At 45.3% G+C, this 18,656-nt stretch overlaps 1 protein-coding gene across 1 annotated transcript in view; it reads right to left on the reverse strand.

Moving 5' to 3' along the window:
- Positions 1-18,334, reverse strand: part of CLPB (ClpB homolog, mitochondrial AAA ATPase chaperonin) — a 266,010-nt gene extending 247,676 nt beyond the window's left edge. Inside the window, exon 1 of the mRNA XM_030199980.1 lies at positions 17,997-18,334. Coding sequence (XP_030055840.1) covers positions 17,997-18,276 — 280 coding nt within the window. The 5' untranslated portion in view covers positions 18,277-18,334. The remainder of the gene's footprint in view (positions 1-17,996) is intronic.
- Positions 18,335-18,656: the final 322 nt, after the last annotated feature.

The following is an 18,656-nucleotide window of genomic DNA, read 5'->3' on the forward strand; positions in this document are numbered from 1 at the left end:
ATTCTATTTGCTTTCTTAGCCGCAGCAGCACACTGAGCAGAAGGTTTCAGTGTGTTATCGACGACGACACCCAGATCCCTTTCTTGGTCCGTAACTCCTAACGTGGAACCTTGCATGACGTAGCTATAATTCGGGTTCTTTTTTCCCACATGCATCACCTTGCACTTGCTCACATTAAACATCATCTGCCATTTAGCCGCCCAGTCTCCCAGTCTCATAAGGTCCTCTTCTAATTTTTCACAATCCTGTCGCGATTTAACGACTTTGAATAACTTTGTGTCATCAGCAAATTTAATTACCTCGCTAGTTACTCCCATCTCTAAATCATTTATAAATATATTAAAAAGCAGCGGTCCTAGCACGGACCCCTGAGGAACCCCACTAACTACCCTTCTCCATTGTGAATACTGCCCATTTAACCCCACTCTCTGTTTCCTATCCTTCAACCAGTTTTTAATCCACAATAGGACATTTCCTCCTATCCCATGACCCTCCAATTTCCTCTGTAGCCTTTCAGAAGGTACCTTGTCAAACGCCTTTTGAAAATCCAGATACACAATATCAACCGACTCCCCTTTGTCCACATGTTTGTTTACTCCTTCAAAGAATTGAAGTAAATTGGTCAGGCAAGATTTCCCCACACAAAAGCCGTGCTGACTTGGTCTCAGTAATCAATGTCCTTGGATGTGATCTGTAATTTTGTTTTTAATAATAGCCTCTACCATTTTCCCCGGCACCGACATCAGACTCACCGGTCTATAATTTCCCGGATCTCCCCTGGAGGTACCATGACACAATCCCTCAACTTCTACAGCCAAGATATGCATTTATTTTGTATTTGGATCATCCTTTTCTTAGTAATTTAAGGCAAGTTACACTCAGCTACAGTAGATTATTTTCCTATCCTTAGAGGGCTTACAATCTACGTTTATAGCCCAGACAATGGAAGATTACGTGACCTGTTCAAGTGGTTAAGTGACTCGTTCTCAGCCTGCTGCTCTATTAAGCTATTCCTCCGCTCTCCATGTATAAAATTAAACAAACATGCCACCACGAAAGAAATCTCCACACACATACAAAACTAGAAACAAAACACTAGAAAAAAATATAAATAGTCATGTAGACTATTGCAACGCACTATATGCCGGCTGCAAAGAACAAATAATCAAGAAACTCCAGACAGCCCAGAACACTGCAGCTAGACTCATATTTGACAAACCAAAATTTGAAAGCGCCAAGCCCTTAGAAGAAAAATTACACTGGCTCCCACTCAAGGAACGCATCACGTTCAAAGTATGCTCACTAGTTCACAAAATTATCCATGGAGACGCACCAGCTTACATGTCAGACCTGATAGACCTACCACCTAGGAATGCCAAAAGATCATCCCGCACATTCCTTGATCTACACTTCCCCAGCTGCAAAGGAATGAAATACAAACTAATGCATGCGTCAAACTTTACCTACCTGAGCATGCAGTTATGGAACGCACTGCCACGCAGCTTGAAATCGATCTACAAAACAACGAACTTCTGTGTATTACTGAAGACCCATCTCTTTAATAAAGCCTACCACATAGATCAACCAATGTGAATATGCACAACTTGCCCATCTATGTTTAGAACTGTTTCACTATATCTGCTTGTATATTATAACTTTATCATCATGCTGACCAAGACTTTGTAATACTAAATGTTTATTTACTAATATTCTTCCACTACTCATGATGTATTGTAAGCCACTTTGAGCCTGCAAAGAGGTGGGATACAAATGCAACAAATAAATAAATATCAGCAGGTTTCATTTGATGTCGGTTCAACACTAAAATGAAGACAGAAGTCCAGTAATGAGATGGGGGACTATCCAATCTTCCGCACCAAGTACAACACATGTGATTTCCTACCAGTTGGTGAGAAGCTGTGTCTGTGCTTGGTGCAAAGAGTTCTTGGCCCTCAGGGCACGAGTAAAATCTCTAGAAGCTAAAGTATCAGAAACTGAGAGACAGAAAGAGTACAGAGGTGGTCTTTAGAGAAGTAATTCCATGGCCAGCCTGGCAGCCAATGTGCTGCCTTACTTTACAGAAGCAAGGTCACCTGAAAGAAGAGCATCACCTTGATGTGACAGCAAGCAATCCTGTAGCTTAGACCTGCCTTCCTAGTCATATATTATCTAGCTCAACTTATCATACACTACTAAGCCCAACTTTACATTGTTTTACTACTGTTTTATTAAAATTCTATTAACTTTGTATTTCAAATTACTACGTAAGCCGTATTGAGCCTGCATTGTGTGGGAAAGCGCGGGGTACAAATGTAATAATAATAATATAAAGAGGACAAAAAATTTGTTAAGATTGAAATCATTTACATTTTTATTGTTTTTGTAACCTGATCTCTCCAGATGAGATGTTTAATCAATATATGGTGGGTATTTTACATCTGGACCCAAATTAACTCCCAGACATGTACAAGGCAAATAATGTTCTGGGAACAAATGGTGGACAATATGTTCCAGAGCAAGTCAATTGAACTGCCTTATTGGAGACTTCTTTTCAGGAAACTGCCAATAAATCTACTTTAGGAGGCCTCCTTTGTGTAGTTCTCAGACAGGAAACATTTTTTCTAAGGAAAAGTCTGTACATTTTTATGGAGTCAAGCTACTCATGTTTCCAAATCTCTCTCAAGACGGTCTCCGAAGGAGTTTTAGCAGCTGTAACCCAAAGCAGGAGACTGAGTGCATGAGGAAGGAATACTGCCACGGGAAGCAGGAGCAAAACAGGAGAATGGGAAATATGGAAGAATACTTGTTTATTAGGACTTACTATACGGCCATCATGACAGGCACATCAAATGATGTTGTAAAGTATAAGTGCGTATGAATGAGTAGGAAAGGAGAGAATGAAGGAGTAAGGAGGCTAGGGCTATTCAGCTTGGAGAAGAGACGGCTGAGGGGAGACATGATAGAGGTATATAAAATAATGAGTGGAGTGGAAAAGGTGGATGTGAAGCGTCTGTTCACGCTTTCCAAAAATACTAGGACTAGGGGGCATGCGATGAAACTACAGTGTAGTAAATTTAAAACAAATCGGAGAAAAGTTTTCTTCACCCAACGTATAATTAAACTCTGGAATTTGTTGCCGGAGAACGTGGTAAAGGCGGTTAGCTTAGCAGAGTTTAAAGAGGGGTTGGACAATTTCCTAAAGGACAAGTCCATAAACCGCTACTAAATGGACTTGGGAAAAATCCACAATTCCAGGAATAACACGTATAGAATGTTTGTACGTTTGGGAAGCTTGCCAGGTGCCCTTGGCCTGGATTGGCCGCTGTCGTGGACAAGATGCTGGGCTCGATGGACCCTTGGTCTTTTCCCAGTATGGCATTACTTATATACTTATGAGTGGATGTGATATGATATAAAGAGACGTATGGGGAGGTGGGAGAAATTAGGTCATACCTGATAATTTTCTTTCCATTGATCCTTCCACTATTCCAGAACCTGTGGGATAGTTATGTCCATCAACCAGTAGGTGGAGAGAGAACTGAAAACTGAGCTGAGGCATCTCTCTTGGCATCCAGTCCAGCTCCTCAGTATTTACATAAACAAGCAGTAAGGATAATACTCAGAACAAACACAATAACCTTAAACAACTCAACAACCAAATACTAACCAGATGAGCAAAAATGTGTGGACCTCTGTGAACAACTTGTAGAGAACCAAAGATATGCAGGAAGCACCATGCAAAGTGACAGACGTTACCTGGCCTATTACTTCGCACCCACTAACCATCTCGGAAACCTCAGGAAGGCCTCTAGAATATTTTTTATTTATTTTTGGTACATTTATACCCCACATTATCCCACAAGAGCGGGCTCAATGTGGAATAGTGGAAAGGGCTAATGGAAAGAAAATTATCATCAGGTAAGACCTAATTTCTCCTTCCATTATGTAGCGTCCCATTATCCCAGAACCTGTGGTATGTATAAAAAGTAATCCCTAGAGTCGGTGGAACCCTGAGGCCCGAAGCCCCAAAACTGGCTTCTCAGCACACTGCAATGTCCATCCTGTACTGCTTGGCAAAAGTATGTAGTGTCGACCACATCACCACCTTGCAAATATCCGTCGGACACAGCAAGGTAGTCTCTGCCCAGGATGTCTCTGTATGTCTCGAAGAACAAGCCACAAGACTTGACGAACCTGCTTCCCTGCGAGCAAATAAGCCAACGCAAAAGTCTCCTTTGGCCATCTATAAATTGTGGGCTTGGAAGCCATGAGGCCAAGCCTCTGTTTACCAAAAAGCACAATCTGTCCAATTTGCGAAACTCATTCATTAGTTCCAGATATCTATTGAAGATTCTACGCATATTGAGAAGCTTCAGGAAAGAATACCGAGCCTCTTCATCCTCTCTACATAAGGACAAAAGCTCCACAGATTGTTGAGATGAAATGCTGATACCACTTTCAGATGAAAGCAAGGATCTGTGCGCAGGGACACCTCCGAAAAGTGAAGAAAGGAATCCCAACAAGAGAGCCTGAAGCTCCAAAACTCTACGTACAGATGCAACAGCCACCAAGAATGCTGTCTTTAGGGTAACATCTTTCAAGGAGGCCTTCCAGAGTGGTTCAAAAGGAGGCTTCTGCAGAGCCCAAATTAAGATTCTACTCTGGACACAGTATATGAAAGGGATGCTGTAAGCGGTCTGCTCCCCACAAGAAATTGAAAGATATCCAGGTGAGATTCAAGAGACATTTTTGTAGCCAGTCCATGAAGAAAACCAAAGCCACAACCTAAACTTTTAGAGAACCCAACACCAATCCTTTCTGAAGGCCTGCCTGGAGAAACGGGATGTACACAATCTTAGCAGAGAAGCGAGAAAGTCTGCACTCGGACCACCAGCATGCGAATGTTCTCCACACCCTCACATACTCCATAGATGTACAGCGTTTCCAAGCATGAAGCAAGGTAGCAATGACCGAATCAGAAACTTTTCATCTCAACTGACTCCTTTCAATGGCCAAATCATATGACCAAAGGGGCAGAGATGCTCCACAAGCCCCAGACTTTGCTTCCGTAGGCCGTGAACCTGCAAAAGACAGAGAGGACCCAGTCTGGCAGTTGAATCAGGTCCACGTATCATGGCCTCTGCGGCCAATCTGGGGCTACGAGAATTATTTGACCCTGATGCAATGCGATCCTTTTTGACACATGGCCAACAATGGGGCCCGTACAGTAGATGTGTCTCTAGCCAGGGCTGCAATAAGATATTGAACCCGGTTCTTTCCGAAGGCTGAAGAACTTGGGAACTTTGGCATTCCATTTTGTCGACATCAAGTCCAGAAGTAGAGAACCCCATCAATCCACTATCAACTGAAAACCCTGGCTTGATAGTTCCCGTTCTCGCAGGTCCAAGGAGGGCTTGCTGAGAAAGTTCGCCTCCACAAATTCAAGGACCCAGCATGTGAGCTGATGACAAGCAGAGAAGGTTTTCTCTGCCCCCAACTCATGAGGGAGGCCTCCTCCACCACCAACGGATGGCTATGGGTCCTACCTTCTTTGCTGATATAAGCCACCGCTGTCACATTGTCTGAAAACTGAGACTGAGGCCCCCGCCAGAAAGGAAGCGCAAGGCATTCCGCACTACCCTGAGCTCCAAGTGATTTATCGACCAGTGAGACTCCTGTTCCATCCATGTGTTCTGTGCCAGATGGAACTTGTAATGAGCTCTCCAACCCGACTTGCCGGTGTCCACTGTCACCACCTCCCATTGTGTTATTGAAAAGGAAGCACTGATGGTCAAATTCCCAAGTGACAACCACCACTATATACTCCGTCTGACAGCCAGTGTCCCAGGAAGATGAAAGTTTACTTCTGTGACACCAGAGACCAGCTGCTGACAAAAGACTCCTATAAAGGCCACATATGAGCCCTTACCTATGGCACCACTTCCATCGCCGCTATCATTGACCCCAGAACCTGGACATAGTCCCTGACCCTGGGCCTGCCATGACTAAGGAGAAGACGAATCTGTTAAACCAGCTACAACCTCTTGCATTATGTGAGAAAAACCCTCTCCCTTGCTGTGTCAATAGAACACCCTGATACTCCAGCATCAGCAGTGGAGTTAGTCTACTTTTCTCAAAATTGATCACTCAACCCAATGACTGCAGAAGATGGACACTATGTCACCACCATGCTGTCCGAACAGGACAGCACGTGAATAAGCCAGTCACTGAGATACAGGTGAACTCTGATTCCGCTGTGTCAAAGGCTGCCACCACAACCATAAGCTTGGTAAGCGTTCTTGGTGAAGGGCAAAGCCCTGAACTAGAAATGACAGCCCAGCACTGCAAAACATAGAAACCTCTGATGGACATTATATAGTAACATAGTAAATGACAGCAGAAAAAGACCTGCATGGTCCATCTAGTCTGCCCAACAAGACAACTCATGTGTGCTACTTTTTGTGTATACCCTACTTTGATTTGTACCTGTCCTTTCAGGGCACAGACCGTGTAAGTCTGCCCAGCACTATCCCCGCCTCCTGCCACCGGCTCTGCCACCCAATCTCGGCTAAGCTCCTTAGGATCCATTCCTTCTGAACAGGATTCCTTTATGTTTATCCCACGCGTGTTTGAATTCTGTTACCGTTTTCATTTCCACCACCTCCCGCAGGAGGGCATTCCAAGCATCCACTACTCTCTCCGTGAAAAACTGTCTTACGTTGAAAACTGCTGCCATATGCTCTTGCCACAAATGAACTGCACAATGTCGCTTGAAGGCCCAAAAAAAGCCATTTCAAAGGCTTGTTTCAGTGAGCCTTCTAGCTTCTTATCCTGTAAGTCTTTTAGGGCAATGGCCCCTTCCATCAGCAAGGTGTTTTTTTTTTGTCATGGCTGTAACTAAGGGAGACCAACCTGGGAAGCTGCAATTTCTCCTTCTCCTCCGGAATCAATGGGTAGAGGAAACCCATGGTTCGTTTCACACTCAACCCCGCATCTGGTGAGACCCATTCTGCTGTAATAAGGTCCTGAATGTCAGGATGCATCGGGAATAAGTGGCGGCCCTACAATTAAGCCAACTGAGGCAGGGGCCTCAGGCGGATTTCTTCATGTAGCAGCATCTCCCCGCCCTTCCTTCCTCAACCCCAAATCTATATATATATTATAGATACCAGATAGAAGGGGAGAGATTAGTAAGCTCAACTCAGGAGAGAGACCTTAGGGTGTTGGTGTCTGAGGATCTGAAGGTGAAGAAACAATGTGACAAGGCGACAGCCGTGGCTAGAAGGATGCTAGGCTGCATAGAGAAGGGTATAACCAGCAGAAGAAAGGAGGTGTTGATGCCCCTCTACACGTCATTGATGAGGCCCCACTTACAGTATTGTGTTCAGTTTTGGAGGCCGTATATAGCTAAGGATGTAAAAAAGACTGGAAGCGGTGCAAAGAAAAGCTACGAAAATGGTATGGGATTTACATTGCAAACCGTACAAGAGACTTGCCGACCTGAACATGTATACCTTGGAGGAAAGGAGAAACAGGGGTGACATGATACAGACGTTCAAATATTTGAAAGGTATTAATCCACAAACAAACCTTTTCCAGAGACGGGAAGGTGATAGAACTACAGGACATAAATTGAGGTTGGAGGGGGGCAGACTCAGGACTAATGTCAGGAAGTATTTTTTCACGGAGAGGGTGGTGGATACGTGGAATACCCTCCCACGGGAGGTGGTGAAGATGAAAACGGTAATGGAATTCAAACATGCGTGGGATAAACACAAAGGAATCCTGTTAAGAAGGAATGGATCCACTGAATCTTAGCAGAGAGTGGGTAGCGACACTGGTAACTGGGAAGCAAAACCGGTGCTGGGCAGACTTCTACGGTCTACACCCTGATCGTGACTGAATAGCTAGGGATGGGCTTGAGTGTACATTTTAAGGGACTTCAATGTTAGCTTCAGAACTTTTAGTACAAGAAGAGTGCTGGGCAGACTTATACGGTCTGTGCCCTGAGAATGGCAAGGACAAATCAAACTCAGGTATACATATAAAGTATCACATATCATGTAAAATGAGCTTATCTTGTTGGGCAGACTGGATAGACCATACAGGTACATAAGTACATAAGTAGTGCCATACTGGGAAAGACCAAAGGTCCATCTAGCCCAGCATCCTGTCACCGACAGTGGCCAATCCAGGTCAAGGGCACCTGGCACGCTCCCCAAACGTAAAAACATTCCAGACAAGTTATACCTAAAAATGCGGAATTTTTCCAAGTCCATTTAATAGCGGTCTATGGACTTGTCCTTTAGGAATCTATCTAACCCCTTTTTAAACTCCGTCAAGCTAACCGCCCGTACCACGTTCTCCGGCAACGAATTCCAGAGTCTAATTACACGTTGGGTGAAGAAAAATTTTCTCCGATTCGTTTTAAATTTACCACACTGTAGCTTCAACTCATGCCCTCTAGTCCTAGTATTTTTGGATAGCGTGAACAGTTGCTTCACATCCACCCGATCCATTCCACTCATTATTTTATACACTTCTATCATATCTCCCCTCAGCCGTCTCTTCTCCAAGCTGAAAAGCCCTAGCCTTCTCAGCCTCTCTTCATAGGAAAGTCGTCCCATCCCCACTATCATTTTCGTCGCCCTTCGCTGTACCTTTTCCAATTCTACTATATCTTTTTTGAGATACGGAGACCAGTACTGAACACAATACTCCAGGTGCGGTCGCACCATGGAGCGATACAACGGCATTATAACATCCGCACACCTGGACTCCATACCCTTCCTAATAACACCCAACATTCTATTCGCTTTCCTAGCCGCAGCAGCACACTGCAGCACAGGTCTTTATCTGTTGTCACTTTCTATGTTACTATAAGTAGAAGAGTGTGGTAGCCGTGTTAGTCCACTCTTAAGGTTATCAATAGAAATCAAACAAAATAAAACATGGAAAAGAAAATAAGATGATACCTTTTTTATTGGACATAACTTAATACATTTCTTGATTTATCCAGTTGCAAACTATGCCAAAATATTTCACAGGACCCCAAAGTCATCCACAAAGGAAAGATATTCAACATAAAGGGATCTTTCACTTGCTCATCTTCCAATGTGGTATATATCATTCAGTGTAAAAAATGTAACGAAGGATGCTATATTGGAGAAACAGGCCAGATGCTTAAGACAAGATTCAATTTACATAGACATCACATGAACAATACTGGTGCCAGTAGGGTTCCCACACCTGTTGGTCAACATTTTACAGGACCAGGACACTGTACCAGTGACTTCACAGTGAGAATCCTGAAAGGTAACTTTAAAACCATACAAGAACGTAAGACCTTTGAAGTCAGAATGATTGAATATTTTAACACCCAACAGAAAGGACTTAACAAGGATCTGGGGTTCCTAGCCCATTATAAACCATAAAGCTGTATTTCTCTGTTGATCACCCCACCCCTCACCTATCCACACCCATCCTGTTAGAATATCAATGATATGCTTTGATGTCCCCATGCATACCTCCTACCCACCCCCATCCTCCCACCCTGTCAGACTGTCATAGTAATGCTTGAATGTTTTCACTTATATACACTATCAGCTAGCACATTTGCTTATTTCCGATCTGACGAAAAAGGGCAACCTTCGAAAGCTAATCAAGAAATGTATTAAGTTATGTCCAATAAAAAAGGTATCATCTTATTTTCTTTTCCATGTTTGATATGTTACTATATAACTCATAAAATCATTCAGTGTAGTGGGTTGCCAAAACCCATCAATACGGCTGACAGAGAAAGAAGTTGAAGCCAGATGCTCAGGGCACACAGGGAGGGAGGGAGGGAAGGAGGAAGGGACCTGGCACCATCAGGTGCACCCTATCTCCAAGGCAAGGAGACCTCAACCCCAGAAAGGCTCAACTCGACCCAGGTGACGGGCCAGAGCCTAATCAATGCAGAGCTGTGCACGTGTGACCCTCCACCTGCTAGATACAGAGAATACTGAGGATAAGGTGGCTGCACATGACCACATAGAGAGAACCTCAGAAGTTCTCTCTATCTCCATCTGCAGGCAGGGGGACATAACCCACAAGTCTCTGGATTGATCTGTGGGACGCTATGGAACCGACTTTCTTTTTTCCGTTTTTCTTCTTTTCATTATTTGGTGTTCATTTTTATGTATTTTTAATTTTTACTTTTACTATTTCCATTTTTATTAATAAATGTCACACTGTCCTGCATTATTACTGCACCAATTTTTTAGGAAGCCCCTGGATCAGGTGACATATCTTAACATGTTGAGCTTTTAATATTTGGTGATACTGATTGCAGTGGACTTACAATGGACAGCAACATTGATGGATTTTGGTAACCACCAAAATGAATGATTTTACGATTTATATGTTGATGTTATTACTTTCATTTTTATATCCTAATTGCTCTTTGTGTTTTACATTTGTATTTTTGCAATTAGGTATTCCCTTCTTTTTGTGTCTGCTAGCCAGTGCTTCACTGGAGTGTGTGTGGGGTGGGGGGCAGTACATCAGAAGGTGCAATACAAGCATGGAAGTGTTTTCTGGTCAGTGGACAGTCGGGGAACCAAATCAGTCACAAGGCACAGTGTGGTCGAGATAGGTGACAGCACAGGCTGCAGATCATAGCAAAGGCACAGCACAGGCTGCAGATCACAGCAAAGGCACTGCCCAGGAAGGAAATTGCGGTACAGGCACAATAAAACCCTGTTAAAGCACTGTCTCCAACACAAACTCACTACTAGCTCATCGGCTCAGCCTGCTCTCTTCCTCAAGACACCTGCTCTGTGCAGTTCTGCAAAGGCACTATCAAAGAGGAGACCTTCACAGAATAGCACACTGCACCAAGGAAAGAAGCCAGGGAAAAAAACATCCTCTTCTGAAGCTGACAGGATGCAGAGGAAACAGAACTACGGATGCCACTAAATGGAGCAAGATCACCACCTGCAGGCCAGTAAGAATACTGTGTTCCTGTTCAATAGTGCTTCTCCAGGGCACAACCCTCCTCACACCCCTTCCTCTGGCAGAAGGAAAATATCATTTCACACCTTTTCCTCTTCAACTGACCTTTGAACATGTGGTGTTCATGTCTCACAGGACCTACTGGCAGCATGTGGTCAAACCTCAGACTGGCAGCCAGATGCACTAACTGAACGGAACGAGCCCTTCCCTTACTGATCCCTTAGCGAATCGGTAAAAAATGGGCATGCATGAAGGAAATAGCATGCAAATAAGCTGCTCGCTGTTAGCTCATTTGCACACGATTTCCTTCCTAAGGAGGGGAAGCCAGTAGGCTAGCTGAGCATGCGCAGAGCAGCCAAACGTTATGCTGGCTGCTCTGCGCGTGCCAAAGATGGAAAAAAAAAAGGATGTCCCTGACAAGCACTTGGACATTTTTTTTCTTCAGATTTGTATTTTATTTGTTACATTTGTATCCCACATTTTCCCCACATATTTGCAGGCTGAATGTGGCTTACAATAGTACCGTAGAGGTGTTCGCCAATTCCGGTATAAACAGTTGCACAGTGATGTTATGGTAGAATAGGGTTCATGTGGAACAAACATATTAGGGAATCATAGAGAGGAAGAGTTACATTATGTCCATTACGTTCTTTGGTTTCCTCGTGTTGCTGGGTTGAGGTATTTAAAGCGCTGCATACGACTGGTAGCGCTATAGAAGTGAGTTATAGTAGTAAGTAGGGTCGGTAGGGTATGCCTTTTTGAACAGGTAAGTTTTTAGTGATTTCCAGAAGTTTAGGTGATGTTTTGTGATGGGCGTCCTTCTCTTGTTTTTCTTACGTGCCCGAAATGACCACGCCGGAGAGAATCGGGGATCGGGATTTGGGCGTCCTTGCACGTCCCGATCCCTGATTCTCAGCGGTAGTCATTTCAGGCATGTAAGAAAAACACGTCCAAGAGAAGGACGCCCATCACAAAATCTGAAGGGAAAAACGTCCAAGTGCTCGTCAGGGACATCCTTTTTTTTTTTTTTTTTTGACTGAAGGGCATCCAAGTGTTAGGCACTTGAAAGGACGTCCCTGACGAGCACTTGCACGTTTTTTTTTTTTATGATTTTTGCGATGGGCGTCCTCCTCTGCATGAATCCCGCGCAGCTCCAACGAGAGGTGCAGACCTCCCGCTACGTTTTCCACGGTGCATGAGGTCAGAAAACGGCTGTGCATCTGCCTTGCATGTGCATTATAATACTAATTAGCTCATTATAATAACCTGTAGATCATTTGCATTCCGTTTTCATTAGCTGCTACCGTGACAGGAAAATGGCTCGGAGAACCCTTATGTGCATGTCTTGTTTTACTACTTGCTCGCTAGACTGGCTAGAACTGGTTTAAAAAACAGGTTGCTGGCTCGTTAAGTTTAGTGCATCTGGCTATGAAACTCGTGAAGACAGCACAAGCATTACTGTTCACCTGCAGGCCAAAGGGAGGGAGATCACAAGATTGAAAGAAATAACAGTGCAGAAGCTGAGTGGATACAGGGGAGTTCAGGTGAAAAGAGATCATGCAAGATACTTGAACTGTTCATAGCCGCTGCCTTGATTTTCTCTCCTCTCATGCCATCCTCGATCCGCTTCAATCCGGTTTCCACCCTCTTCACTCGACAGAAACAGCACTCTCTAAAGTCTGTAATGACCTGTTCCTTGCCAAATCCAAAGGTCACTACTCCATCCTCATCCTCCTCGACCTATCCGCCGCTTTTGACACTGTCAACCTTGAGTTACTTCTTGCCACACTGTCCTCATTTGGGTTCCAGGGCTCCGTTCTCTCATCTCTCCCACCGTACCTTCAGAGTACATTCTCATGGATCTTCCTCCACCCCCATCCCGCTCTCTGTTGGAGTTCCTCAGGGATCTGTCCTTGGACCCCTTGTTTTCTCAATCTACACCTCTTCCCTGGGCTCACTGATCTCATCGCATGGTTTCCAATACCATCTTTATGCTGACGACACCCAGCTTTATCTATCCACACCAGACATCACTGCGGAAACCCAGGCCAAAGTATTGGCCTGCTTATCTGACATTGCTGCCTGGATGTCCAACCGCCACCTGAAACTGAACATGGCCAAGACCGAGCTTATCGTCTTTCCACCAAAACTCACTTCTCCTCTTCCTCCACTCTCTATCTCAGTCGATAACACCCTCATCCTCCCTGTCTCATCTGCCCGTAACCTCAGAGTCATCTTTGACTCCTCCCTCTCCTTCTCTGCGCATATCCAGCAGATAGCCAAGACCTGTCGCTTCTTTCTCTTTAACATCAGCAAAATTCACCCTTTCCTCTCTGAGCACACCACCAGAACTCTTGTCCACTCTCTCATTACCTCTCGCCTTGACTACTACAACCTACTCCTCACTGGCCTCCCACTTAACCATCTTTCCCCCCTTCAATCCATGCAGAACTCTGCTGCACGTCTTATATTCCGCCTGGACCGTCATGCTCATATCACTCCTCTTCTCAGGTCACTTCACTGGCTTCCGATCAGGTACCGCATACAGTTCAAGCTTCTCCTTCTAACCTACAAATGCACTCAGTCCACAGCCCCTCATTACCTCTCTACCCTCATCTCCCCCTACGTTCCCACCAAAAACCTCCGCTCACAGGACAAATCCCTCCTCTCAATTCCCTTCTCCACCACCGCCAACTCCAGGCTCCGCCCTTTCTGCCTCGCCTCACCCTATGCTTGGAATAAACTTCCTGAGCCCTTATGCCAAGCCCCCTCCCTACCCATCTTCAAATCCTTGCTCAAAGCCCACCTCTTCAATGTTGCTTTCGGCACCTAACCTTTATACCTTTCAAGAAATCTAGACTGACCCAATTTGACTGACTGTACATTTGTCCTTTCGACTATAAGCTCCTTGAGCAGGGACTCTTCTTCTCTGTTAAATTGTACAGCGCTGCGTAACCCTAGTGGCGCTTTAGAAATGTTAAGTAGTAGTAGTAGTATGAGGAATGAAAGAGGAACAGAATAGACATCTCTGAAAACCAAAAAACTTGCTCTAAAGAAATGCAACAAAGGTTCTGAAAAAAACAAAAACAATCTAAAGCAATCAAGAAAAAAAAAAGGGGGGGGGGCAATCCTGAAATCAGTCCACATAGAGGAAGAGGAGCATATAACAAGAAAGGGAATAAGTAACAAGAGTAGAGAAAAATATTGAAGCAATTTTAAAAGGAGTGGGATAAACACAGGATTCCTAAACAGCAAAAGGACAGAAACCAAGCATTGAGCACCACAACTTACAACAGCACTGAAACGACTTTTGCACTTCTTAAGGCAACCTGGGGGGAGGGGGGGTTAAATTGCCAGAGAGGACACTGTGCTGGGGACTAACTATAGAGGATCTTCAGATCCAGTATGACTGTGCCGGGAATCGAACTCAGTTCCTCAGTTCCCCAGGACCAAAGTCCACCACCCTAACCACTAGGCCACTCCTCCACTCCGTTAACCCCATTAATATTGTGTTTACCACAAATTGTATGTTCTTCTTACGACTTTGTAATTCTTTATATTGTTACTATGTAAGCCTCATTGAGCCTGCCATGTGTGGGGAAGTGCGGGGTACAAATGTAATAAATAAATAAATAAAATGCTAGCAAGGAATGCACTGACTCCAGGGAATGATAGCATATGGACCAAACTCGTATACGAAGAGATTTGGGGAAATCACCCTTGCTTGTTGTTCATTCAGAATTAATTTTTTGTTAAATTTTGAAGTCTATTTGTTTTGGAGGAGGGGGGAGACCTCAGATGCTCGGCCTGTTGTCTCTGTATAACAGGGAGGGCCATGCGAACATCCTGACAGGTCTAAAAAAAAACTCCTCTTTTGTTTTCAAAAAATGTTTTTGTGCTTTTGGTTCTTTACTAGTCTTTCACATTGGTTGTTTGTGCTTATTATTGAAATAAACTCTACAGTTTCAGATTGAAATCTTAGGACTTGAAAGGCACTTATCTGTTTCAAAAAAATTCTCTTTTTCAGTTTGCTCAACAGAGCGCCTCCGTTGGGGGAGTGTTTGCTAATGGTCAGTTTACAGTATGGAGAGGTGGTTTGTTCAAATATCTGCTTAAATGGAGATACTGCATAGAATGTGTACCTCAGAGTAAGGATATAAGTTAAAACATTTACAGTCTTCTGAGTATTTTAAATGGCATGTGGACCCTTGATAGTGGAAGAAAATATGAGAATGCACATTCCTTAGCATCTAGCTACACTGTCCTGCGCAAGTGGGTGTTATCCCCTTCAACCTACCATCAGTTGGAGGTAGAGCTTTACCAGTGACCTCACCGGTATTAGTTGGTGGTTCTACGAACTAATACTGTTCAGAAGGAATGTATCTTTGGGAGCTTAGTCGAGTTTAGGTGGCAGAGCCGGTGGTGGGAGGCGGGGCTAGTGGTTGGGAGGTGGAGATAATGCTGGGCAGACTTATACGGTCTGTGCCAGAGCTGGTGGTGGGAGGCGGGTCTGGTAGTTAGGAGGCGGAGATAGTGCTGGCCAGACTTATACGGTCTGTGCCCTGAAGAGGACAGGTACAAATAAAAAAATAGCACATATGAATTTATCTTGTTGGGCAGACTGGATGGACCGTGCAGGTCTTTTTCTGCCATCATCTACTATGTTACTATCCCAGCCCCAGAGATAAGTGCCAGTGAGAAAATCTCTGACCCTTCACTATGGCGAGAAGCTTCTACCCAGAGAACAGAAATATAGTTGTTGAGAATAAGTATATCCATTGTGGGGGAAGTGTGGGCTACACTGTATCCTTTACTTGAGTAATAAACAAGTTACATTATTAATTCCAGCACTTGTGCATTTCAGCATCTTAAGTGCTCACAACTTCTTACTCCTATACACAGGTAAACCTCATCCCATGAGAAACTACAGAGCTACCTCTCAGGAAGGGCGAAGCATTTCCAAACTGACTTGTTGCACGTCCAGCTGGGAAGAGACAAGGTATTTCATTTGTGTTTGTGAACTGACCAACTACAACAAAAACAGTTTTTGGAACCACTTACCCTGGGGTGGGTTAGTGAGTGGGGGTTAAAGGTCTTCTTGAGCACTGCTTCGGGACGACAGTATGAAGAAAAACTATGTTATAAGCAATGTTAACACCAGTTTACATTTGGTGTTTGGAGAAAATATTGCCTAACCCTTATCTCATTAGGAAGTGGATTTGAGTAGATGTGTATCCCATCAGGCCAGAGGCATATGTTTAACTGTAATAGTGCTGTGTCAGCATTGCTGCGTAGCTTAGTAAACGGGGGGGGGGGGGGGGGGGGGGGGTTAATGTTATACCTATCAATTTATGTGCCGTGTAATTCATCATGCACAAACTTTCCTCTGTCACAGCCAGAGCAAAAAGAGCAGTTTTAGATAAAAGAAAATAAAGAGGGTCTTTTCACTGGGTTGTCACATGTTCATGAAAATGATTCCCTAGACCACGGAAATGTGCATAAAGTCACGTGGTAACTGAAATACATTCATCAGATTTAAAACAAAAGGTGAGGGAACCTAGACACTGGATTCAGGCCTCGCTATTGCGTTTCTTTTCTGCATCTGGTTTTCAGATCCTTCTGACTTACAGGTTGTTTTTATTTTTTTTTCACTTATTGAACTGCCTGCTCATACTATTAGACACCTTCAGGCAGTTTATAAGGTGGCTGCTCATGTTCTTATGGAAATTCCACTGCATGAGTATATATCCCATACTTTTTAGTCTCTCCACTGGCCTCCTACTGAGTAGTGCTTTCAAGTATTAATACTGCTTTCTAAAATGCTATTCAGGATATTTCTTCGTATTCCAATTGCAATGTCTCACAGTTACCTTATTTGATCTTTAATCACATAAAACTAGGATCTACTGACCATTCCAGCATCCATAGAAAAACATTAAGTATGACTGAATAAGAACTATATCTGCTTTGGGTCCAATTCTATAAGAATCAATTACCAATAGAAGTGAGGACATTAACCTATGGGAGGGGGAAAGGTCGGAAGACTGGTTCAGCCTTTCCCTAACATCCTAGGCCCCATCACCACCACCACACACACTCTCATTTACCGTTACCCTCACCTCATTAGGCATTATTTACCTCCTCATCACATCAGTGGGTCCCAAACCTGGTCCTGGAGGCACCCCACCCAGCCAGTCAGGTTTTCAGGATATCCACAATGAATATTCATTAGAGAGATTTGCTGCACTCAGGGCCGCCGAGAGCCTGGGCTGGGCCTGGGCAAGGCTGCCCCCAGGGCCCCGCCACCCCCCCAAGGTCCCGCCCCCCCCCCCCCCCCCCCCCAAGGTCATCGTTGCTGCCCCCCTCCTCCGTCCACCACTGGGCCAGGCCCCCCTGAATTCAAATCATAGCACATCACCTCAACCTCGCTCCGTATGAAAGAGGCGCAGCAGCAGCAGTCTGCAGATCGCCTCCCTTTGGGCCTTCCCTCCCTGTGTCCCGCCCTCACGGAAGTTACACCAGACTGCTGCGCTTCTTCCACAGGGAGCGAGGTGAGGCGCTATGATTTGAATTCAGGGGGGCCCGGCCCGGGGGTGGAGGGGACTGTGGCGCCAGGCTCCCCTTGGAGGCCCGGGCCCAGGGAATTTTGTCCCCCCTCTCGGCCGCCCTGCCTCCATAATCTCCCTCATGAATATTCAATGTGGATATCCTGAAAACCTGACTGGCTGGAGTGCCTCTAGGACCAGGTTTTGGAACCACTGCCCCCAAATCAAACAGGCTGATCTGGTCCAGGTTGTGCCCCATCATCGAACTGATGGAAATCGATGTTCCCATTAAATTTACTCGTTTTAAAACACTTTTATTATAAAAATTCGGTGAAAATGTTTGAACTTAAAACTCAGCCCAGCAAATGGCAAAACCAGGAGCAGGTCCAGCCTGGAGTTGACACAAACACGTGGAACTGTCACAGCCGCCCCTCCCCCTCCCCCAGAGATAATCACCCTTGGAAGAGCGGCCTTTGCCGCTGTAACAGTGCGCCAGGATCAGGGCAGCAGGCAGGACAGAGACCGTCCAGGGGCCCCTCGCCTTCCCCTCCTCCTCCGTCTCCCCTTCGCCGGACTGGTGGCGCCTCCCGGCGGTCACACTGCAACGGTGCCGCGGAGGCTCCGGGCGCTCCCCCGCGGCCGCTCGCTCGTACCGAAGCCGGAGCGACGCGGCCCGTACGGAGACCCCGGCCCCCAGGCGGGCCCAGGCCGGCCGGAGCATCACAGACGCCAACATGCCCCGAGACAGCCGGCTCCCAGCGGCGCCAGCGCAGTTACAAGATGGCGCCCGGAGCCGCTTCTCTTGACACTTTCCGAAGGCGCAGGCGCACCGCCCGATGCGTCACGGGACGTGTAGTCCACTTCTCCCGAAGCCCGGGCCCCAACAGCGCATCATGGGTGACATCATCACGGCGCCCAGTGTGTGCACTCACGAGAGATCAAGGGGAGGTTCCGAGAAACTGCTACAACTTTGCACGTGCTGCTCCCAATGCATCACCTGGTCCCTCTCAACGCACTCGCGACTGTATGCGGTATTTTCCATCTTAAGTAGAGAGGTGTGGTAGCCGTGTTAGTCCACTCTTAAGGTTATCAATAGAAATCAAACAAAATAAAACA

The sequence above is a fragment of the Microcaecilia unicolor genome, chromosome 4 (assembly GCF_901765095.1).
Source record: "Microcaecilia unicolor chromosome 4, aMicUni1.1, whole genome shotgun sequence".
NCBI lineage: Eukaryota > Metazoa > Chordata > Amphibia > Gymnophiona > Siphonopidae > Microcaecilia > Microcaecilia unicolor.